Consider the following 23,186-nt stretch of genomic DNA (forward strand, 5'->3'; position numbering starts at 1 on the left):
TCTTGCTTGCTATCCCACTCTGCCTTCTCAAAGCTTTACTCACAGAGGAGGACAAGAGCTCAGTGGAGATTATTTTAGGTACTCCATGTTACATATGTGGGTTTTGATTTTCTGAACAAACGATCCATGGGTGAAAAATGCTTTGCTTTCTGTTTGTGCATGGATTTTTATTTTATTTTTGCACCATTACGTTTTGCACCTATCAGATATCTAGTTTTCTTTGTTCACAAATTAATATAGTTCTTCTAAATTATAATACAGAATGAATGGTTCCACTCCTGATTGTACCGAAGCCCTTTAAGATAAAAATCGAACACCTACCATGTTGTCTATGCGGTAAGATAGGGACAACGTCGGTTTAATTAGTAGTGAAATGCCGACTCTCATTTTGAAATCTTGACACTATAATCATCACCTGAAATTTGAAATGATAATTATAAAGATGGTGAAAAATACTAATATCACTTGGTCTGGGAGAAAGGAAAATGGAATGTACTCCAAATAAATCTTTACGAAGGGGAAATGCAAACAAGACGTGTAGTTTCACAATTGATTTATGAGCTCTTGAGGAAGCAATTTTATGCATCACACTTGGGCAAAAATGGATAGCCAACTGGAACCTGGTTTTTTGTTGTACTCTGTCCCACATCGACCCCAATAAAAACAAAGGGATAATTCATTAACCTTGTTATGTGGGTTTAAGTTCGCCGAGCTAAGTAGCGTTAGCCTGTGACTCACGTGAGGGCATTAGATTGGTGGAACAATGGCTCGACTCACTTGGTAGGGTTGGCCATGTGCATGTTGCTGGCTTGCCCGTTTCAAGTTGGGAGTTGGGTCATGTGACTTGGGCGAAGGCTCGAGTCATTTAACCCCTATAGTGGAGGGCAGCGCGTAAGGCTGGCTTCACAGAGCAACGACAACCTCCCGCTCTCAATGGTGGAAGGATAACGAGCTGGTGCACTGTCAGCCCATCAATGCCTGGTGGGTTGAGATCAATTGAACCACCAATTTTTTTTTTTTTTTTTTCCTGATTGTGTGTAATAATCATCATATTTTTCTTTCAAACCATTCCCATCCTCTTAATCTAACTTTTACCAATAATATCGCTTGTAATCTTAACCATAAAGGTGAAATGAAGCTGTTTTATTAACTGGTAAAAGTAAATTGGTAGGATTTACTGAATAGGAGAAACAGTACTGGTAATTGGACAACATACGACAGAAGAATCAAGATTGAATGGTTTTTCTTTGTATTCAATGTTTTTGGTTTATTTTGTCATCTACAAGATTATTACTCCTGCACATGTAAAAAGGAGTACATTATTGATCCTATATATCAACTATATGTTTGAAACAGTGTCTATTGGGAAAAAGTGCTTTCGGGCGAAGCACACAACTTGCACGCACTCGACTATGAAAGACGAAAAGATCTTGTTTAGTTGAAAGTTTGCTCTGAAAAATTCAGAGTTTGGCTCTCCGTAGTTCTAACTTGGCAATGGTACCCAAGTGGACTTCATCTGGACCATCTGCGATTCTCAACGTTCTTGCTGTGGCCCAAAGATGCGCCAGACAAGTGTCGGAAGACAAGCCAGCGCCACCGTGCACTTGCATTGCCATGTCAAGTACCTTAAGCGCCATGTTTGGGGCTGCCACCTGCTCCAGGTGACACAAAATTAGAAACAAATACACATTGGTTTACATACATGCATTTTGCTTGACAGTTAAAAGAACAGAACAGAACACTACACCAAACCAATGCGCCCCACCCCCCACCCCCCAAGTTCAAATTTTACAGCCCGTACGTACCTTTGCCATTGCTATAGTTCCTCGGGCCTTTTTGTTTCCAAGTCTATCAAGCTGGTCAGCTGCCTCCAGAACCAACAATCTGGCTTTCTCTAGCTCAATTCGACACTGAAACACAGAATGCCGATTAGGAAAGAGTGCCGACATTCTTATAACAAGTGTCTAAGAGATGAATCTAAAAATTCATCTCGGATCACTTCTTAAATCATTTAAATGGCTGGAAAGGCTTGAAGTCTGATTTATCTCAGTTGCATAATTAGTCTCTATTAATAGAAACGAAAGTTTTCTCAGTTACGCTATTAAAGGGTGCAAAATCATCATACCTTTGCAATGTCTGAACGAAATGAGCCTTGTTCAGCAATCAACTTTCCGAACACTTTTCTACTAAGAGCCCTTTGAGCCATTAGCTGCATCCCACGCTCAGCAGCTCCTATCAGTCTCATGCAATGGTGTAACCTTCCTGGGCCTAGTCTACCCTGCAAGAATTTTTAAGTTATCGTTAATAACTAAAGCAATTCAAAGATACTACACAGTGAACCTATGATACGTTCAGTCACAAAACCAATATCTGGCCACCTATTATCTGAAGCTAAGAATCATCTCTTAATTCAAGAAAGGCATCTCAGAAATGAAACTAATTCATGGTTACAAATCAGCATGTGGTGTTACAAATGCCATAAGCCCCAAAAGGACACTGTATCTGATCAAACAGCAATGAAGAACAATACCTGTGCGATTTCAAACCCGCGTCCTTCTCCCAGTAGAATATTTTTTTCTGGGACACGTACATTCTCAAATAATACTTCTGCATGCCCATGAGGTGCATCATCAAAGCCAAAAACCGTAAGTGGTCTCTTTATGTGTACACCTGGAGTTCGAATATCCACTAAGATCATAGATTGCTGCTTATGCATGGAAGCATTGAAGTCGGTTTTTCCCTACATAGTATTCAGATAACCTTCATTAATAAAATTAACAATGAAAACGAATAATTAAATGGCATACAAGAACTAACCATGACTATAAGAACTCTACACCTCGGATCCATAGCCCCACTTGTCCACCATTTCTTTCCATTGATGATGCATGAATCTCCTTGTCTGTACATAAAACTCAGAGCCAAACGAAAATATTAAATATATATCCGGCAGAAACTTAAAGGAAATGGAATATATTACATCCAGTGATTGCAAGTAACTGTGAAGAAGCTTGGATGAAAATGTTGTGATTTGAGATGCATTTCCTGTATAATTTCATAAAAGCTGCTATGTTGATTTCAATGATTTTGAGAAAGAGGACACTGCCATCACCGTAGATGCTGCTTAAACTCACCTTTTAATAGAACACTCAATATTGGTTGCATCAGAGGATGCAACTTGGGGTTCCGTCATTGCAAATCCTGACCGGATTTTCCCCTCAAGCAATGGAACAAGCCATTCAAGTAGCTGCTCCTTGCTGCCATAGCGCAACAATACCTAATGCAAAAGTTAAGTGTAGAACAGATCATTAAATAAATCATGCAAAAAGCCAGACATGTTTCACAAGAGAGTATATAAAGTTTAACCGTTGCACTATTCAAATATGTTCATCTGCATATCATTAAACTAAGCAATCCCGAAAAAGAAAGCACTTATTAATCTTTCCCCAAATCATCCTCTAGACAATGACCTCATTAGGATCAAGAGATGCTTTTCCAGATGGAAAAACGGTGGTAACACTTGTCCGTCACTTGTAAGCAGTTGGTAATCTAAAAGCTTTCATACCTCCATATTTCCCGTGTCAGGTGCACCACAATTGAACACTTGCGGAGCCCAAACTGAACGACCCATGATCTCACAAAGATATCCATATTCAAGGTTTGTAAGACCTGCGCCCAATAAGCGATTGGAGGAATTCTCTGATAGAAGATGATTGCTTCCATCAAAAATTAATTTTCTGGCCCTGGCAGCACTATCAAACTTCACAAGTACAAAGGTAGAAACCAATTATGTCCATTGGAAAGATAATTATTCTGCATTATACAATAAACTAGTTGCCAAACTTGGAAAAGTGAACAGCAAACACGTACAGGTATAAATAAGTTCCAGAGACCTTCTTTCTTTGCTAGCTCCTTTAACCTCTCCTCCCCTGGATGAACCGTCCAACGTGAGCTAGACTCAGCAAGTTTGTAGAATTCTTGTTCCATGGGATAAATGTGATCTTCCATGAACTTTATCAACCTGTTTCTCAATTCCATAACCCTTTTACTAGGGACAAACCTCCCTCCCCCTTTTGAAAATCCTTGATCATCACTCTCTTGTCCAAATCTTTTCAAGTAGTCTTGAGCAACGAAAGCACCTTAGGCCACAATTTGGTATGTCAATACTTTTGCAAGTCATTATGTTTGAAAACTGATAAAAAAATTGATCCATATACAGAAAACATATATTTCAAGCAATGTTTTAAAAGGCTCGCCTCAGGGCGCGCCTAGGCACCCTGTGAGGCTGGGCTTGAGGGTTGCCGCCTCTGTTTTGAGGGAGTGGGCGGAAGGCGCCGGAGCCGCCTAGGCGCACCTCAAGGGATTTTTTTTTTTTTTTTTTTTTAACTCTCAAACCCAAATTTTGGGTAGGCTTTTAACTGCCTCATACCTCTTCCTTGCACTATCGTCTCTCTACCTTTTATTCTGATTTTAATTTTTTTTATATAATGGATGTGTGTGCTGTCTGCGTGCTTTGTTATATGTGTGCTCATTGTACTTTTCATCCTCTATTATATATATATATATATAATATAATATATGTATATACATGTGTATATGTATTTATAATATATGTGTGTGCTCAGGGTGATTATTGATTAATAATTTTTTTTTTTAATATAATATATGTGTATGCTTAGTGTAGGCTTCGCCTCACGCCTAGGTTGGGCTATCCCTCGGACGCCTCGCCCACACCTCACACTTTTAATACATTGATTTCAAGGAACACAAAATTGTTAGATGGCATAGCTACCTGATGAAGGATTTTTGGGAAGCACAGATTCTCGTCCAATAAATTTCCATGCATAGTCTATCATAAAATTTGCTCCGTCCCCAGCATACTGGGCACTCTCTCCTCCAGAAGCATTACCCTGCATTGGAATGCACCTATCACTTAACTCCTTTTTTTCAACATCCCTTGACAAAAGTGTTTTGCACTGAACTAAAAATTCAATGTCAAACAATTGCTTTAGAAGTTACCATAATCCATCTACTATATATCCCTGCAAAAATTGATGCCCCGCGAAATAAAGAAAAGGCAACATAGAACTTCCACTCAGCAAAAGGCCATGGCTTTCCCTGCATTGCCACATTTCCATTGTAAGTCTCACTACATAGAATTAATTAAAAACAGAAAATAAACTACCCAAAGAACAATCTATTGCGCAAGTATCAGCATTAACACCTATCTATATTATTCTTAACGCCTTTGACAACCACTTATGCATGCTATAATTCTCATAAATACATAAATTACCAAAAACAAAGAAAATGTAAGTTAGCTAGAGTACGAAAAAGAGCACATGCGTTACTGTCTTCCATGCTATTGTACTGTTTACTTACCGATGAAGAACAGTATTCTGCTACATACTCTGCCTGAGAAGGAATCCCTTCTGGAACCCCAGTATGTTCCAAACCTTCACCAACTTCAGCCACAATGTCCACGATGTAAGGCTGCAAAGGATTGAAAGTAGTAATTAAATCATTAAAAAGGAAAATGCCCATGATAATACAATTATTCTACTATCCGCAAGCCAAAGGGTTAAGTTTGAAAATTGGTCAAGTACCAAACAGCTATGAGCAACATCACACATTTGATTTCCAAGAGTAGATAATTCCCAGTCGAGAATGCCAATCACTCGATCCTGCACAGTAAGAGTTAATTAGAGAGAGTTTGTCTTTTGTCACTGGACATAACTTTTGATGATTGAAATGCATCATCCTCAAAAGATTTAGAGTCTAGAAAAGAAGTAGATTGATAAGGAAATGGTCTCTATATTTGACTTCAAGAACACAAACAAGCATGTGTATTTGTATCTCCATGTAAGCACACAAATGAATAAGGCTCTCGAAGTACCAAACCTCAATAGGATGAAACACGAGATTATCAATGCGAAAGTCCCCATGAACTAAGCCCGCTGCTGCCCCAGAAGAATCTTCAAGAGGAATATTCTGCTGTAACCAATCAATCAGCTCAAACATCTTCGGATTTCTCTTGGGCTTGCCCTCACCAGTTGAGGCAATATATTGCTTTGCCCACCTCTCTACCTAAGAAAAGCGTAGGATTCGTAATCCCCTCCAAGTTATAGGAAAACTAATATTGATATACAGCTCCTTTAAGCATATATTAGGTTTCAATACAACTATACAAGCATATAAAGTAAATCTTCGCATTCGATTCAGAAAAAAACATTTATGCACCTGCCGTTTACAATAGTTGTTACGATGCCCATATTTTCCTAGACCAATAGCATCAACATCAGCAGAATGTAGGGATGCTAAAGCTCTTGCAGTTGCTTGGTAAAGTAGCCTCCTCCTCTCAGGTTCTACACCCTGATCAAAAGCAAATTTAACAAATTATAATCAAATAATCAAATTTAAATAGGGCAAAACAAAAAAATGAACCGCCACTAAATCTATAACACCAATTTAATACAAACATTAAGATAACTTGACAGAGTAAATTGGTACCGGAAGCTCGGCGTCGAGAAAAATGCGCCCTTCCAGAAACTCCATGATGTAAAAGGGGGTTCCGATAACACTTGAATCGGTACACAAACAATAAACTTTAGGAACAGGAACCCGTGTATGAGTACCCAATGCCTGAAGAACCTGTAATTCGAAACAGAAAGGATTAAAAAATGAACCCTTTTTCAGCCAACAGCAAATCATCTAACATAAATTCTTTAATTTTGATTACTAAGGAACATCAGTCACACAAAAAAAACTACGTTTCCTACAATTTCTATCTAGCCAACCAAACAGAGCAGATAGGATTGTTGAGTCAGAAAATAACAGGGAGAGAAGAGGAAAGCTGACCTGGAACTCTCTCTCGACGGCATGAGCAGACTGGAGCAGCTTCCCCGGCGGCTTCTTCCTCAAAACGTAGCGTTTCAGAGACGCCCCCGATCCTGCCTCTATCTTATAAGTCGGATTCGACTGTCCATGCCCGAACTATCATTTCGTAATTCACAATCCGAAATCAAAATCCAGAAAATGCATGCACGCAATACATATATACACCTATATATATAGAGAGAGGGAGAGAGAGAGAACCTTAGAGACGGTGAAATTGGAGGAAGAGGGGGGAAAGCCATGAACGTTGGCGGAGGCGTAGGATAGCAAGGCGTTGAGGTCGAAATCGAGAGGCGTACGGCCATGATCCATTTCGAACAAAGTTCAAACCCTTCGAATTAAATGGTGTCGTTTCAGTCTTCTTTTTCTTCGTCTGCTCTGGCTCTGGCCGCTGTCACTTGCCTCGCAAAATTCAACGATGATTACATCAGAGGACCAGGAAAATTTACACTCTCCAGTACAGAATTAAGGTACTCGCCCCTGGTTTTCAGGGATTTATGCACGTGGCCGTTTTACGAGGTGCGTTGAATTTAGTGGGCGCGTGGCACTATGGACGAAACGCGAGGGAGAAAAGGATATACCGAAATAAGGAAGAAAGGACAGAAATGGCAATGCATTGGATCTCTTGGGAGAAAATGAAAAAGAAGGAAGAAGATGGGAGGGCTTGGGTTTAAGGACGTATTGTCTTTTAACATAGCTTATTTAGCGAAGATTGGGCGGCGAATATTGCATAATTCTAGTACCTTGTTAGGACAAATTCTTTAAGCAAAATATTTTCTGGATCGGTTGTTTATGGAGGCCAAGTTGGGTAGAAGGTCCTCGTGGGGGTGGAAGGGCATCGTTCAGGGGAGGAGGGTACTAGAGGGAGGTATGACATGGCGGGTTGGCGATGGTAGGTGTATTCGAGTTAGTCATGACCCTTGGCTTCCACGGCCTCACACTTATAGAGTTCGATCGAAACATAATGAGATGCCTGTGATGGTGAGGGAGTTGATTGATTCAAAGGTGGGGGCTTGGAAGGTAGACTTGATTCGACGGTGTTTTGAGGAGGAGGAGGGCAATCTTATTCTTGGTTTACCAATAACTTCAACGGGGTGTAAAGATAGAGTCATATGGCACTATTCTAGAAATGGGGATTATGCCATTCGTACGGGGGTATGGAGTTGCCATGGAGATGTAGAAAAATGGGGAACTTGGTAGGAAAGGGACAAGGGGTAGTAGTCGACAAGACGAGGTTGACTGTTGTTGACAGGATGTTTGGAGGTTGGTAGTGCCAAATAAAATGAAGTTTTTTATTTCGCGCTGCTTCAACAAATCCTTAGCAGTGCAGGTTAATGTTCTCCGACGATGGATGCGAGTGGACAGTTCATGTGTTATGTGTGAAGCAGCGGAGGAGACAGAGCAACATTTGTTTTTTGAATGCGAGTTTAGCCGTGTGTTATGGTACTGCTGCTCTTTGCAGCTAGACATGAAGTCTATCTCGAGGCAAGATTTTCGTGAGTCTTGGCAAGGGTTATGTGCTTGATTTCGTGACGAAGATAGACAAGAGGAGCTTTTACAGGAGTGTGTTTTTGTTATGTGGAGAATTTGGAAGAGTCGAAATGAGATGGTGTTTAAAGGAGTGTTGACTAATCCCATGAAGGGGATTAATTTGGTGAGGCGAGCATGCCATAATTCTAAAAAGCAAGTTGTTGTCCGTTGTGAGGATGGGGATGGAGCTATCTTTGTTAGACAATCAGTTCAATGGAGGTGGCCAAATTATGGTGTGCTTAAGATTAACTATGACGGTGCATGATGTGGGAAGACACTCAAAGGAGGATATAGGTGGGTTATGAGGGACTTTGTTGGATTGCAGCAAGCGGAAGGTGGGGAAGGAGGCCTATTTTTCAATAATGCGGCAATGGCAGAAGCAGTTGCGATTCGTGCGGCACTAAATGGTATGTATTGAGATGGGTTGTGATGAAGTGGAGATTGAGTCTAACTCTTAGGTGATAATTAGTATGCTTAATGGGGAGTATGCGGTAGATGCTACTTTGGAGTGTTTTATCCATGATATTGGTCATTTGGCGTCTCAATTAGGAGGGGTGAGGTTTGTGTTTGTCAAGCAAAATGGAAATGCTGCTGCTTGTGCTATAACCTCATATGTTGCCTTGCATGGAGGTGCTTTCTGTTGGGATGCTCTTGGTCCGGAGTTTTTATTTAATATTCTTACTGAAGATGTAAACGTTTCTATTAGAATTTAACAAAAGTTATCATTTGACCAAAAAAAGGATATACCGATTTGGGTACACTACGTCAAAAAGGGACATTTTACCGGTAGGGTGGGCTCTACTGTTATAATGATTTGATGTATTATCACATTATACGTCATATTTTGAATATTGACGTCTATTTATGTGATCAACTCCCAACTATAGCGTTAATTCCTTAAATGTTAAGTTAGTCACCGACGAAGTTCGAATTCACACCATCATGCAAGGGCATAATATTTTTTCACCACTGTGATAAAAAGGTTACTTACGATCAACTCCCGACTTAACACTTCTAAATAAAAATTTAAAAAAAAAAAAAAAACAAAAAAAAAGACAAAAAAATATCAACCCTACCGCAGCACAGCCCACCGGCGGCAACCCAAAAATCCAGTTTTCACTATGAGACCCTCAAAAGAAGAATTTACGTAACGAAAAACCCCAGTGTTCAATTCAAGTCCTCGATGTGAGTGACCAAATCTTGACAGAAATTTGGGGACTTGTGCCGTGTTCCATTGGCTGATACCATTGGGATTGAGAAGTGTAGAGCGTTTGCTATTCGCAAATTCCCCTTCTTCCAAACTTGTAAGGTGTTACTAATTTTTTTTTGAATTATGGACGGATAAAATTATGAACTTATTATCCTTTGCTTCAATCTCAGAGGATCCAATATTATGAAAACAGTCTGGATGAAAAATGAAAACTAAAGTATGCTTTTCCAAAAAAAAAAAAAAAACGTGAAACCTTTGCTAATTCCACGATTCCATGACCCTCACACACCAAATAAGAGAATGCAGTGCAACTCAACAAGGACAACCTCGTTGGCCCAAAAAAACCTAAACAAGGACAACCTCAAAATCCCATGATCCCACCAGGTCTTATATTAAAAGACATTAAAATCAGTTCGAAGTCATTGTCAACTCGTTATCTCCCTTTTTATTGTCAACCTCTTATCTCCCTTTTTAAACAACAATAAATCAGCATGGAAGTCGACCCTTTAAGACCTGATTTGGTATTGAGGTGATTCTGAAAAAAGCTGCTGTCAAAAAAAGCTGGGAGCTGTTTTTGTGTTTGGTAAACACTCAGCTTCAGCTTTTTTTTCACAGTTTTGGATGAAAAAAAGCCAAAAACAAGAAGCTGCAAAACTCAGCTTATTGAAAAACCGGCTTTTTTTCACATCTGTTTTACATAAAAGTTTACCAAACACTCTAATACTGCTTTTTTTTTTTCAAAAGCACTTTTACAAAAAAGTTTACCAAACACTCTGCTGCTTTATTTTACAGCTGCTTATTCTCACAGCACAGCAGAAGCAGCTTTTTTTCAAAGCACAGCAATACCAAACCAGCCCTAAGTATTGGTCAAGGCCAACACTTAATTATAAAAATTTAGAAGGGTAATTGGCTAAAATGAAAGTTTAGGGGATGGCGATTATAGAAGTATGAGGGTAATAAGCTAAAATTAATGTTCATGAAAAAATTGACAGCTCATTATAAGTTCGTGAGAATTCGACAAATACCTAAAAAATAAATAAAAAGAGCGTGGGGTGGTCGATGGTGGGGTTGGGTCATAGGAGCCTGCCAAGGTTAGGGTGTTAGCTGATAGAATTTTTCTTTTAAATTTTTAATTCTTCATGTTTCGTTTTTGCATTTTTCATTGTTTGTTTTAATTCTTAATTTTATTTAGAACTAAAAGTGTTAAGTTGTTAAGATAAAGAGAGAAGGAGAGAAAGGGTAGGAAGGAGAAGAAAGAGGTAGAGAAAAGGATGAAAAAGAAAAAGGAGCAGTACAAATAAGGAGATAGAGAATTATTTTTTAATTATAATTATAGAAGGGTAAAATTATAAATGTAAAAGTAATTAAGAAAACGATCATGATATTTCTGCTATATAGATAAGTTTTGTCCCTCCCTCTAAAATAAATAAATAACTTAACTTAACCTCTCTCCAAATTTAGTCTAATAATTTGGATGTATGTGTAATTTGATCCTTAAAAATAAACAGGAATTTTCAATATTTTTAATCAACAGATTGTTAATCAGAAGGATGTTTCTATTGTCCTTCTAGGCCGTTTGAGACTATTTTTATACGTTTGTTCATGAACACCTTTTAGAGTGATTTTTCTAGAAGTGCTTTCCAGAAAAGCATGGATCCAAAAAGCACTTGCATAATCTAGAAGCATTTTATGTTTTTCGCTATATATAATATGAAGCGCTTTTCATTAACCAACACATGATTCAAAGTCGCAGTCTCACAAGATAAACACCTAATGTTGATTAAACGAACATTGATTGGAATGTGTCAAACTACAGGAAGGAGTGAACTTTCAGAAGTCCATGACCCAGAGATTCAGTACCAAAATATCAACTTATTAAAGGTAGACCACGACGTTCGGATTTCTTTTACCACACATTACAAAGGTCCAAGGGAAATTACAACATCTTAAACCAAACGAGAAGAAATAACAAGGTCCTGTCCATAGCAGTTAGACAGGATCGGCAACACCAGAAACAAATGCATACTGAAGCGATAACAAGCAGACAGACAGCTTCATTGGCACATATTACAGTTCAATGCTGCTCTTCAACGGCCAGCGGAATGGACTTCACCTGAAAGATGATCAAAATGCGGTCAGCAGCATATCAAGGAAAGAGATGTCTACCATTTCAATTCAATCAACTCTCTTTAACCATATAAGAGTCGAATCTGCAAGGTGCAGTAATTAATCAATTCATAAGTTTTTTTTCAGTTATACTATTAAATAAAACTAATTCATGAGTTATACGGAATCCACGGAATGCCAGTGCCATTTTGTGCATGAAGTAATACTAGGAAGGATATTATCAGATTACTAACCAGATTTCGGTACTTGAGAATGTAAAACATCTCCAGATATCGCCTTGTCTCTCGCCTCTCAAGCTTAGACACATGCTTCCAGAAGCCATAAACCCCAGCTAATGTGAGCAGCCTCTCTGAATATATCTTCCAAGTGTACCTACAGAATTGAGCTTGAGATTAATTACACTGAGGTTGACAAAGATTGTCTTTTCAAAAGTCTGCCAAAAACATATGAAACCTTTCATAAATTCGTTTAAGTCCCGCTTGAGATATCTTTTCCCAGTGGCCAGGATCCTTCTGGCACTGATCAAAGAAGTCAATCAGAAGTTCAGCCACTTGATCAGGGTTATACGGATCAACATGGAACCCAGAGGAACCGTGCTCAATGATCTCAGCAGGGCCACCATGACAAGTTGCAAAAGTAGGAAGGCCACAGGTCATGGCTTCCACGACGGTGAGGCCAAAAGCTTCATAGAAAGCAGGCTGAAAAGGATAAGAAGATGGGTTAAAAAAAATGGAATTTTAATACTAGAATAAACCATCATATATCTACTTCACATACCTGCACAAAGACGCCTTTTGTGTCTGCAATGTAGCGGTAGAGCTCACCATTACGAGCACGGTTCATCTGTGCTGCTATCCATCGGAACTGACCACTCAAGTTGTATTTCTTAATGAGGTCATGCATTTTTTCAACCTCTGCAATTTCTTCTCTATCCCTAGAGTTCTTGACATCCAAGTAACCACCAACCACAACAAGGTTTACAATTTCTCGTAGCTTGGCGCTCTTAGCATAGCACTCAACAAGTCCAGTTAAATTTTTCACTCTATCAAGTCTTGCCATGGAAAAGACAATAGGCTTTGATCTATCACTCAACAGCCCACTGCATCACCATCAAAAGAGTATCAGACGATTGAGTGATGAAAATGAAGTACATGTAAGTTGCAACCCTGATATCTATAAAATCTCAATGCCACTCAAAAGAGGCTTAAATTGTTTTTCAGAAGTTCTTTACTTAACATTAGAAGATACTCACATATGCTCATCGTTCTGCTCAGCACCATATAAGAGTTCTTCAATTGACCCATGTAGAGAAGTAAGCCTTTTCTCCTTGTCAGAACAAGGAAAGTATATACACATATCTGCTCCTGGGGAGACGATATTAAACTTGGGATCAAAAACATCAATTCCGTGAACAACTCGATACAGCCCAGGAAGAGTGAAGGCAGTGTGGCTCTCATACTGTCCAACGTTATTCTTGCTGAGATAATGAACAAGAATATTAATGTTTAGTGCAAGAAACAAAAGTGACTAGAATCCAGGGAGAAGAATAATGGGCCACGTGCTGCAACTTCATTGTGACAGATAAGCCTTTGAACTTGTTAACCATAAATGAAACTTACATCGTATGACTACATTTCAAGTGATAAACCAGGTCGTAGATTAAAAAGAACTAGACGAACAATATAGTCAATTCATGTTTCCAAAGAACTAGACGAACAATCAAACCTTCCAGCAATCTCTTGGTATGTACTGGTGATTATGAAATCTGCATTGTTCATTGCAATGAGATCGGCTGTGAATTGACTTGAAAAATGGTACTTATCCTCATGCTTCTTCCAAAATATATCAGAATCTGGGTACTTTGTTTTCTCCAGTGCATGAGCAATGTTGCACTACATGGAGCATTCAGTTTTGACAAGTTAACTCCAATATATGCACACTGTTATTCCACCAATCTTTGTCCTGCATCTGAAATAATGAATAAAAAACTAAAATTCACCTGTGTGATTCCCAGTTTATAAGATAACAGAGTTGCAACAAGATTTCCATCACTATAGTTTCCAATGATTAGATCTGGAACACCTTGCAACTCAGCGGCAATTTCATTCGAGGCATCCTAGAAATCGCACAATACGAGAAAAAGAGTATGTTATATAACCCGTAAGTAGTTATTAAGAACCCAACAGTGTGCATCATAAAAGTGAAGTACTCGAGCAGTGAAAAAGGGGACAGAAAAAGGAATAAGGGGAGATTAAACAAGAGCACACCCAAAAAGAAAAAGAAACCAAGTTATATACTTTTGACTGCTTACCTCTGCAAAGGTCTCCAAGTAAGGCCACACATCAAACCTTGAAATCCATTTCCGCAGTATCCCATTCTCAGTCCTGAAAGGTACCCGCAAGATATGTGTGTATTCTGTACCACTGACTCTTTCCAATCTTTGGTTGCATGTTGTCCCTTTTGCATCCGGTATCAGTCGGGTAACCTACAATCATGAAGTAAAAGGACAGGACACCGTATAAAATATACACAACACCTTATGTCAACTAATATAGCATGAACTTTCGGTTAAGCAAACGTACAATCAGAATTTTTGGAATAACATCCAATCCTTGATTTTGTATTCTAAGAAGCATCTCACTCTCCAGGGCACGCACTTGATCCAGTATATAAACGACCTGCCATCAGTAATAAAAGATAAAACATTTTCATGGGTTTAGGACAAGAAGATTCGTAAACTATTGGACCTATTGATATTCTAGCAGACATATATAAAGATGTAGGAAAGGAGGAACCAAAACAAACAAATAGTCAGAAGTAAACAATACCTGCCCTCCAGTGTCAGGCAAACCCAAGACGTTAGCTTGGCCAAAGTAACCGTGTGGCGACACTATGACAACATTGAACACCATAGGGATCCTCCCAAGAAAATTTTCCAGGGTAGAGGGATCTGGAGCCTGAAGAATTTCCAAGAGAAGATGCACCATCTCTGACACCCGTTCTGCTGTGTCACCCCACCCTCTCTCAAATCCCATTCCTTGTAAGCTGCACACAGTGTAAAGAAGATTAAAGGTACCATCTAAAGCAATCATATTATCCCTCTAAGGAGTGGAGATCAAAGTGTTGAATTAGATCATTCGCTCACTCAAATTCAAATTCAGAATATGGTGTAGCTGGCGGGAACTTAGAAAGATATTCCTCTGCCTTTGCTAAAGCAGACTGAAGTCTGGGTATGCTCTGAATCCGATCGTTTAGCATCATTGCCTACACAAAATTTTACAACTAATATCATTCAGTCCAAAGGTACGAGTATTTCACAACCTTATTGTCATATTACTTCAAATATGGCTTTAGCTCTGACACTAAATCTGAATGCAAGAGAAAACATGCACGACCAGTAAAACAAACCAAGGGGCCAAAAGAATTAGCATGATGACTGAAAAAGTGGAATGTTCATTCATGCAAAGCCCATAGCAAACTCAGACTTACATGTCCATCATGTTTGTGTGTACGAAGAAAATCGAGAAGAGGCTCCAAACTTTCTTTGTTACGGAACATAACTGAAGACAAGTGGCGGTTAAGGAATTGAACCCCATTTCCAATTGATGACGAGCGGGTTGGTCGAGGGAATGATGCATTAAATGGCTCCAGATCAAGTTCAAGCACATACTTATCGTTGCACCTGGGACAATGATTTCATTTCAAGACTGCATTAATGTATAATTGAACTGAAAGAAGAAATAAAAACTGTCTAGTTCTCCAGATAAGTAAGTTGAAAGACTCGGCATAAATTACAAAATTCAGTAACAAGGATTAAGACAGGAGATCCCTTACTCTCCGTCCATAAGCTCTTCCTTGAACCGAAGGTATTCAGCAACACTCAAATGATCCACACTGAGTTCATACTCATTAACTCGAACATACTCCCAAACACCAGGCCTTGGACGAAGGGCAAAAGCCACGAAAGGAGCCAGAACAATTGCTTCCTAGATAACAAGCAAAGACCAAACTCAGAAAACCAGAACAGCAAATGCAACTTTCACTAGCCATGCAGAATGAAGATTTCAGCTTTCTTGGTCCCAAATAATGAAAAATTGTAACTTCAAATTGCAACATTTATTTGTCAATTTCTCAGCAAACAAACAGATACTAGAGCAACATCCTAAAAGGGGAAAAAAATGTTGGTATTTGACAGTTTACTAACTCAATACCAAAATATGTGGGTGATAAGTTTACAAACTCTATCACACCTCTTTCACTTTGCACTCTCAAATAAAATTGGACAAAGAAAGAAATAGAGAAAGGAGGGAAGCAACAAGCTTTGGCAAAACACTTGGACTTTGATATATGAAAAAGGTTTACAAACTATTGGAATAAGAAAGCTTACAAGCTTCTTCACAATTGGAAGTGGGATTTGGATGGGATGATCTACAATGCTTGAGAACTTGGGTATTTATAGCAAACCAAATGATTAAACTAAGATTATTTATTACCACACAAAACACATTAAATGCACCTAATAATTTTTATTCAACCATACCTAACATTGCCTAACTTTCCATGCCTAACTTTGACATTGATTTTCAACAATAGCTAGTAGCACCCTTTTTTTTATTTGAATTTCCAACACACCTCCTCAAATCAAAACGCCTTCATTCCTAGCATTTCACGCAGTAGCCGGAATGTTTCAATTGGCAATGGCTTTGTGAAGATGTCTGCCACTTGTTCCTTGGTGTGACAGTAGACAAGTTCAATTGTCTTTTGCTTCACATGGTCCCTTAGAAAATGGAACCTGGTATCAATGTGCTTGCTCCTTCCATGTTGAACAGGATTCTTTGCAAGTTTGATTGCAGACACGTTATCTACGTGAATCACAGTCGATTCCACTTGTGGATGACACACTGACTTCAACAGATTTCTTAACCAAATTGCCTCACACACGGTTGAGGCTACAGCAACATACTCGGCTTCACATGATGACAAAGCAACAATTGATTGCTTCTTTGAAGTCCATGAGAAAGCTGTTGATCCTAGAAAAAACACATAGCCAGTTGTGCTTTTCCTTTCATCTTGGTCACCTCCCCAATCACTATCTGAATAACCAAATAATTTTGCATCTTCACCAAAATTATAAAATAGACCATAGTTTAGAGTACCTCTTATGTACCTCAAAATTCTCTTGGCGGCCAGCCAATGAGACTCCCTTGGTGTTTCCATGTATCGACTCACGAGTCCAACACCATAAACTATATCAGGTCTTGTGATTGTAAGGTACCTTAGGCTTCCAACGAGGCTTTTGTACACTGTTGAGTTTACAAACTCACCCTCTCCTCCTTTGGACAGCTTCAATCCAGTTGCGACTGGGGTATTGACAGTGTTGCACTTGTCCATATTGAACTTCTTCAATATGTCTCTCATGTACCTTTGTTGAGAGATGTAGATACCATCACTTTCTTGCTTCACTTCTATGCCAAGAAAGTATGACATTAATCCATTGTCAGTCATCTCGAATTCACTGAACATGGATTGCTTGAACTCATGGAACATTGCCTCATTGTTTCCTGTAAACAATAAATCATCTACATAGAGACAAATAATTAAGAACTCCCCTTTTTCACCATTCTTCATGTAAACTGAATGCTCGTATGGACATTTCTGAAATCCATTTTGGTGAAGGTAGTTGTCGATCCTTGAGTTCCAAGCTCGTGGTGCTTGCTTGAGGCCGTACAAAGCCTTCTTCAAACGATACACCTTATCTTCTTCTCCTTGTACTTGGAAGCCTTCCGGTTGTTCCACGTACACTTCTTCCTCAAGTACTCCATTAAGGAAGGCTGACTTGACATCTAGTTGATAAATTTTCCATTTATGATGTGCGGCAAGAGAGATTAGCAATCTTACCGTGTCAAGTCTCGCAACTGGAGCATAGACTTCATCATAGTCCACTCCATACTTCTGTTTGTAGCCCTTTGCTACAAGCCTTGATTTGTATCGATCCACACTCCCATCTGCAGTGCGTTTGATCTTGTAAACCCACTTGACACCAATAGCCTTCTGATTTGGTGGGAGCTTTGTCAGCTCCCAAGTGTCATTCTTCTCGATGGCATGGATCTCTTCTTCCATGGCTTTCTTCCAACAATCTTCTTCCACAGCTTCATTGAATGAGAAAGGCTCGTGGTCTGCATACAAGCAGAAAAGGTTGGTTTCTTCTTCTTCTTCTTGTCCATAAATCTCTGTGAGACTCCTTAACCTCACTGGAGTTGAGGAGCTGCTTTCCTCACTAGATGTAGGACCACTCCTTGCAATTCTGTGCACTGGAGTTGTTGTGATTGTTTGAGCAGGCTGTTGCTCAATCGGTGGTACAACTTCTGGTTCTTCAAAATTAGTGGAGACGATCTTCTCTTTACTGACTTCTTTGTTGTTCCACGTCCATGTCTCTTCCTCACTGAAGATGACATCTCTACTAACCACTAGTTTGCCAGTTAGTGGGTTGTAGAGCTTGTATGCCTTGGACTCTTCACTATAGCCCACAAACACACACTTCTCACCTCTATCATCAAGTTTCCTCCTCTTGGCTTCTGGAACTTGAGCATATGCAACACACCCAAAAATTCTTAGGTGTGTAACATTCGGCTTGTATCCACTCCAAGCCTCTTGTGGTGTCATCCTCTTGACACTCTTTGTTGGACATCGATTCAACAAATAAATCGAACAAGCTACAGCTTCTGCCCATAACTCTTTTGGCAAATTCTTCTCCTTAAGCATGGACCTTGTCATGTCAAGGATGGTTCGATTCTTTCTTTCGGCTATCCCATTTTGCTGTGGGGTATAGGCAGCAGTAAGTTGATGCCTAATTCCTTGCTCCTTGCAGTATGCTTGGAAAGCATTGGAGGTGTACTCTCCACCTCTATCTGATCTCACAGCCACAAGCTTGTGGTTACTTTCTGCCTCTGTGAGTGCCTTGAACTCCTTGAAAATTTTTAGGGCAGCTGACTTCTCCTTGAGAAAATAGACCCAAGTCTTTCTACTGAAATCATCAATGAAGGTAATAAAATACCTATTACCTCCATAAGACATGGGATCCAATGGACCACATATATCTGTGTGCACCAACTGCAGTGGTGCCTTTGCTCTCCATGTATCACCAACAGGGAACGATAGTCGTGCTTGCTTGCCAAGCACACAACCTTCACATACTTGGCGTGTGGCTTCAATCTGGGGTAGACCACGAACCATTCCTCCACTTGACAGCAACTTTAGGCCATTGAAATTAAGATGGCCAAATCGAAGATGCCATTTCCATGACTCATCTTCCATTACACCGATGTTGCAGCTTCCAATCTTTGTGTTCAAATTCAACGGAAACATCCGGTTCTTTGACATTCGAACACGTGCAATAAGTTTTCTCCTTGCATTCCTGAGAGTGAGAAGCATGTTCTCCATATGTATAATGTACCCTTTCTGGAGCAGTTGACCAATGCTCAGAATGTTGCTCTTCATACCTGGTATGTAGTAGGTATCGGAGATGTATTCTTCTCTTCCATCCTTCTGGATGATCTTGATCTTCCCTTTGCTTTCAACTGGCAACTTTGAGGAGTCACCAAGACTTACAGATCCATAGGCCCCTTTTTTGAGTTCGGCAAAAAACTCCTTCTTTCCACACATGTGATTGCTTGCACCAGAGTCCAAATACCAAACATCTTGTTGGCTACTGGAATCATGGTGTGCTAGTAAGACTGTAAGTTCTTCATCAGTATTTCCACTTGATTCTGCCATGTTGACATGCTCACCATTTTTATGTGAACATTCATTTGCATAATGTCCATATTGCTTACAGTTGTGGCACTGGATATGCGCCTTTCCTCGAGTAGATCTCCACTCCTGAGACTGACCTTGATTTTGTGCATAGCCTCGACCTCTTCCTCGGGCTCGTCCTCGGCTACGGTTGGATGAGCTCCCACGACGTGAGTTCCACTGCCCACGACCTTTATTTGGTTTGTCAATATTCAACTTTGACTCCAAAGCTTGCTCTAGCGTTGTGGGGCTTGCATTCTTCTGAATGCGTTGCTCGTGAACTAGGAGGGATCCTAGTAGCTCTTCTGCGCTCATCACCTCCAAATCCTTGGATTCCTCAATGGCAGTCACCACATGCTCAAACTTAGATGTGAGTGACCGGAGTATCTTCTCCACAACTCGTACTTCATCGAGTCTCTCGCCATTTCTCCTCATCTGATTTACTATCACAATGAGCCTTGAGTGATAGTCGGAGATGCTCTCCCCTTCATTCATATGAGCAGTTTCAAAATCTGCTCGAAGTGATTGTAACCTCACTTTCTTGACTCGATCTACTCCTTTGTAGATTGTACTGAGTGTATCCCATACTTGCTTGCTCGTTGTTGCTTCTGCAACCTTCTCGAACGTTGAATCTTCCAAACCCTGGTATAGAAGATACAGCGCCTTTTGGTCCTTCTTTCGTAAGTCCTTGAGAATGTTCCTTTGATCCGCAGTATATACGGCTTCTTGCTCGGCAGTGGGTACAACATACCCACTACTGACAACTTCCCATAGCTCCTGTGATCCAAACAATGCTTTGAATTGGATGCACCATCTTTCATAATTTTCTTTCTTCAATGTGGGAACTTGGAGTTGCACTAAGTTGGACGCCATAACTGCTGCACCTGCCAGAATGGTATTCTGGCTCTGATACCAATTGTTGGTATTTGACAGTTTACTAACTCAATACCAAAATATGTGGGTGATAAGTTTACAAACTCTATCACACCTCTTTCACTTTGCACTCTCAAATAAAATTGGACAAAGAAAGAAATAGAGAAAGGAGGGAAGCAACAAGCTTTGGCAAAACACTTGGACTTTGATATATGAAAAAGGTTTACAAACTATTGGAATAAGAAAGCTTACAAGCTTCTTCACAATTGGAAGTGGGATTTGGATGGGATGATCTACAATGCTTGAGAACTTGGGTATTTATAGCAAACCAAATGATTAAACTAAGATTATTTATTACCACACAAAACACATTAAATGCACCTAATAATTTTTATTCAACCATACCTAACATTGCCTAACTTTGACATTGATTTTCAACAATAGCTAGTAGCACCCTTTTTTTTATTTGAATTTCCAACAAAAAAACAGTAGCAATAATTGTAGGAAATTGACCTGAGCAGACTGTAAGACTTTGCTGAAGGAGCTATCTTTGAGCTTCTGCATGCCTTCATCCTCCATGATCACGCTTTCGAGCTCGTTTATCATTTGATGGGGTTGCAGAATCCCATTTCCTCGAGCAACATACCTTCCAACACAACAAAACCTCAACTTTCTCAAAACCCCACTCAATTCCAACCCAAAGAACCCTCCATTTGAAATGCAATGTGAGTGTGAGAAAGATGTACCTGGAGAGAAGAGAAACGAGCTCATTGCGGTGAGCAGCGAGGGTTTCCTGAATGGTGTTGCGCATGGCTGAGGCTGGAGGCTCCGGTGAGACAAAAGCGGTTGACCGCGGAGCAAATCAGAAAAGGGAGAGATGTGAAAGCGAAGGTGAGGAGGAGAGTAGGGGCGCAGAGCAAATATAAATAGGGAAAGAGGAAAGCGAGAGGGGAGGAAGGGAACAAAAACGGTCATTGTTTTGCTGTGATCAGAGAGAGAAGAGTGACAGGATGATAAATGTGAAGGGGCACCTGGCGGGGTTTCAGCGGCTGCATGCATGCCTCTGGAGGAGTCCTGACGCTTCCTCCCTCGCGATTTGAAATCATAACGGAAGTTTTTGGCGTCGAGGCGGAGATCTCTATGGCTGTGAACTGGGCTGCATTTGGGCCTTATGAAATTACGGGCTCTAAGGTAATTTTTGGGTTTGTCGGGTACAAAAAAACCACCCGAATCATTTGACCGGGAATAAAAACAACATTTATATGCCTTGTGTAAAATTACCACAATTAAAATTAAAAGCTTACCGATATTTGGTGAGGGGCATTTGAGACAATTACCTACGTGTATTGATATCATATTTTTTTTGGTAACGAAGAACTAAAAAGTTTTATGTAGTCCAAAATTCAAAAAAGGAACTGCTATTGGTACTCCATAAATCTCATTTTGCATTCTAAATTTTCTATAATTAGAAGGAAAAATACACTTATGAGGAGTGTATAATAAGATTTTTGTAGTACTAATTACAGTTTTCCATAAAAATATGTTGTTCATGTCGGCATATACTCCGAGTAGTATGTAAAATTTGAGAAGCACAATTGTACTTTTCGATGTTTGAAAACATAAATCAAAATAATATGAAGGATTATTGGATCAAACTATAACTAGAATACCTAAACTAGCTACTTCCAATATATGGTTATGCTTATGCGATATACAGCCTTATTGTATACGATCGAATAAGTTATTTTAAATATAATATGGTTATGCTTATGCGAAAACTAAAATGAACCTTCAAGTTAGTTCAATTAACACTATAACTAAAACAAGCTTTCATGATCTCTTACCAACATCATTGATCAATGTGTAATTTATGAGACGCATAGAGGACTATAATCTACAGAGAGAAGAATATGATGGCATACAGCCTTGTGAATTTGAGCTATAACATGAATCATGAGTTCTACTTTTTTAGAATGGATTGGAACTCTTTTTATTTATTTATTAATGATGTGATAAGGGTCACTAGGACTTGAATTGTTTGTAATAACTCTTTTAACTAGTTTTGAGGCGCTTCACCACCCTGTGTTACCAAAATAAAAATGAAACCACTAATTTTTGCTCTATGTAAAGCTTTTTTTATATATGTCTATCCCCGACCATAATAGATAGATGAAGCAACACCTTGTATATATTTTAAAATTTAGTGCATGGCTCTTCTCTTTCAATATGAATGAGGATGCTCTCCGGATCCTATTTGTGAGGATCTCGGGGATCCTCTAATCACATCTGTTTATCGTATATCATGCGATCAGAAATCATTATAAATCTTTTTATTTAAAGTTAAATATAAACAATATCTAACAAAAATTGATTGTACGATATACAATGAACATATGTGATTGAAGGATTCTTGGAATCCTCACAAAGAGAATCCGGAGAGGATCCTCATTCTTTCAATAATCCACTTGCATGATTGAAACAGGACAAATCATGGGAGCTATTTTTTTGTTTTCAATTTTCTTTAGTTTATATTTTTAAAAAACTAACCTTTAATTAATCGTAAGAACTTTTAAGAAACTCTTACTTTATTAGAAAATGAAAACTAATGAAAAAGATTTGAAAATTTTGAGTTTTAACGCAAATGACAAAATAAAGGGTAAAGTGAATAGTATCATGATTGACTTTTTAGTGTAAAAATGTGGTTTTTCGTTAAAGTGAATAGTACCGGAAGCTTTTTGTTAAAGTTCTATATTAGAAACCT

General features: G+C 39.2%; 2 protein-coding genes and 1 non-coding gene across 3 annotated transcripts; 1 reads left to right on the forward strand and 2 right to left on the reverse strand.

Annotated features, from left to right (window-relative positions):
• Positions 1-706: 706 nt before the first annotated feature.
• On the forward strand, positions 707-1,012 carry LOC148691932 (signal recognition particle RNA). Its single transcript, XR_015955399.1, has one exon.
• Positions 1,013-1,226: 214 nt separating this feature from the next.
• LOC137737689 (putative acyl-CoA dehydrogenase IBR3) lies at positions 1,227-7,346 on the reverse strand. Its single transcript, XM_068477235.2, has 17 exons — positions 7,096-7,346; positions 6,859-6,993; positions 6,511-6,651; positions 6,241-6,372; positions 5,902-6,087; positions 5,607-5,684; positions 5,383-5,493; positions 5,020-5,118; positions 4,793-4,910; positions 3,871-4,139; positions 3,566-3,760; positions 3,135-3,277; positions 2,818-2,902; positions 2,531-2,740; positions 2,126-2,278; positions 1,806-1,910; positions 1,227-1,652 (listed from the first exon to the last, which is right to left on the reverse strand). The coding sequence occupies exons 1-17, from the start codon at positions 7,204-7,206 to the stop codon at positions 1,461-1,463; spliced, it is 2,463 nt and encodes an 820-aa protein (XP_068333336.2). The 5' UTR covers positions 7,207-7,346; the 3' UTR covers positions 1,227-1,460.
• Positions 7,347-11,486: 4,140 nt separating this feature from the next.
• On the reverse strand, positions 11,487-21,531 carry LOC137737647 (sucrose synthase 2). Its single transcript, XM_068477187.2, has 15 exons — positions 21,172-21,531; positions 20,939-21,071; positions 15,596-15,747; positions 15,251-15,443; positions 14,907-15,025; positions 14,590-14,806; positions 14,344-14,439; positions 14,073-14,246; positions 13,761-13,877; positions 13,487-13,653; positions 13,014-13,238; positions 12,539-12,860; positions 12,215-12,459; positions 11,995-12,133; positions 11,487-11,747 (listed from the first exon to the last, which is right to left on the reverse strand). Exons 1-15 carry the CDS (start codon positions 21,234-21,236, stop codon positions 11,709-11,711), a joined length of 2,403 nt encoding a protein of 800 aa, XP_068333288.2. The 5' UTR covers positions 21,237-21,531; the 3' UTR covers positions 11,487-11,708.
• Between the last annotated feature and the right edge of the window lie 1,655 nt (positions 21,532-23,186).

This window comes from Pyrus communis, chromosome 13 (genome assembly GCF_041283825.1).
Source record: "Pyrus communis isolate YQ-2024b chromosome 13, ASM4128382v1, whole genome shotgun sequence".
In the NCBI taxonomy this organism is placed as follows: domain Eukaryota; kingdom Viridiplantae; phylum Streptophyta; class Magnoliopsida; order Rosales; family Rosaceae; genus Pyrus; species Pyrus communis.

What these genes read in the sequence shown, in the direction of transcription:
- LOC137737647 (XM_068477187.2), bottom strand. Translation starts at nt 21,236, where the DNA reads ATGCGCAACACCATTCAGGAAACCCTCGCTGCTCACCGCAATGAGCTC. An exon ending in GAAGAGCTTATGGACGGAGA is followed by an intron (nt 15,444 to 15,595) that starts GTAAGGGATCTC and finishes TCATTGTCCCAG; the next exon opens with GTGCAACGATAAGTATGTGC. An exon ending in CTTAAACGAATTTATGAAAG is followed by an intron (nt 12,134 to 12,214) that starts GTTTCATATGTT and finishes TCAATTCTGTAG; the next exon opens with GTACACTTGGAAGATATATT.
- LOC137737689 (XM_068477235.2), bottom strand. Translation starts at nt 7,206, where the DNA reads ATGGATCATGGCCGTACGCCTCTCGATTTCGACCTCAACGCCTTGCTA. An exon ending in CCAATTTCACCGTCTCTAAG is followed by an intron (nt 6,994 to 7,095) that starts GTTCTCTCTCTC and finishes ACGAAATGATAG; the next exon opens with TTCGGGCATGGACAGTCGAA. An exon ending in GTAGAGTTCTTATAGTCATG is followed by an intron (nt 2,741 to 2,817) that starts GTTAGTTCTTGT and finishes AATACTATGTAG; the next exon opens with GGAAAAACCGACTTCAATGC.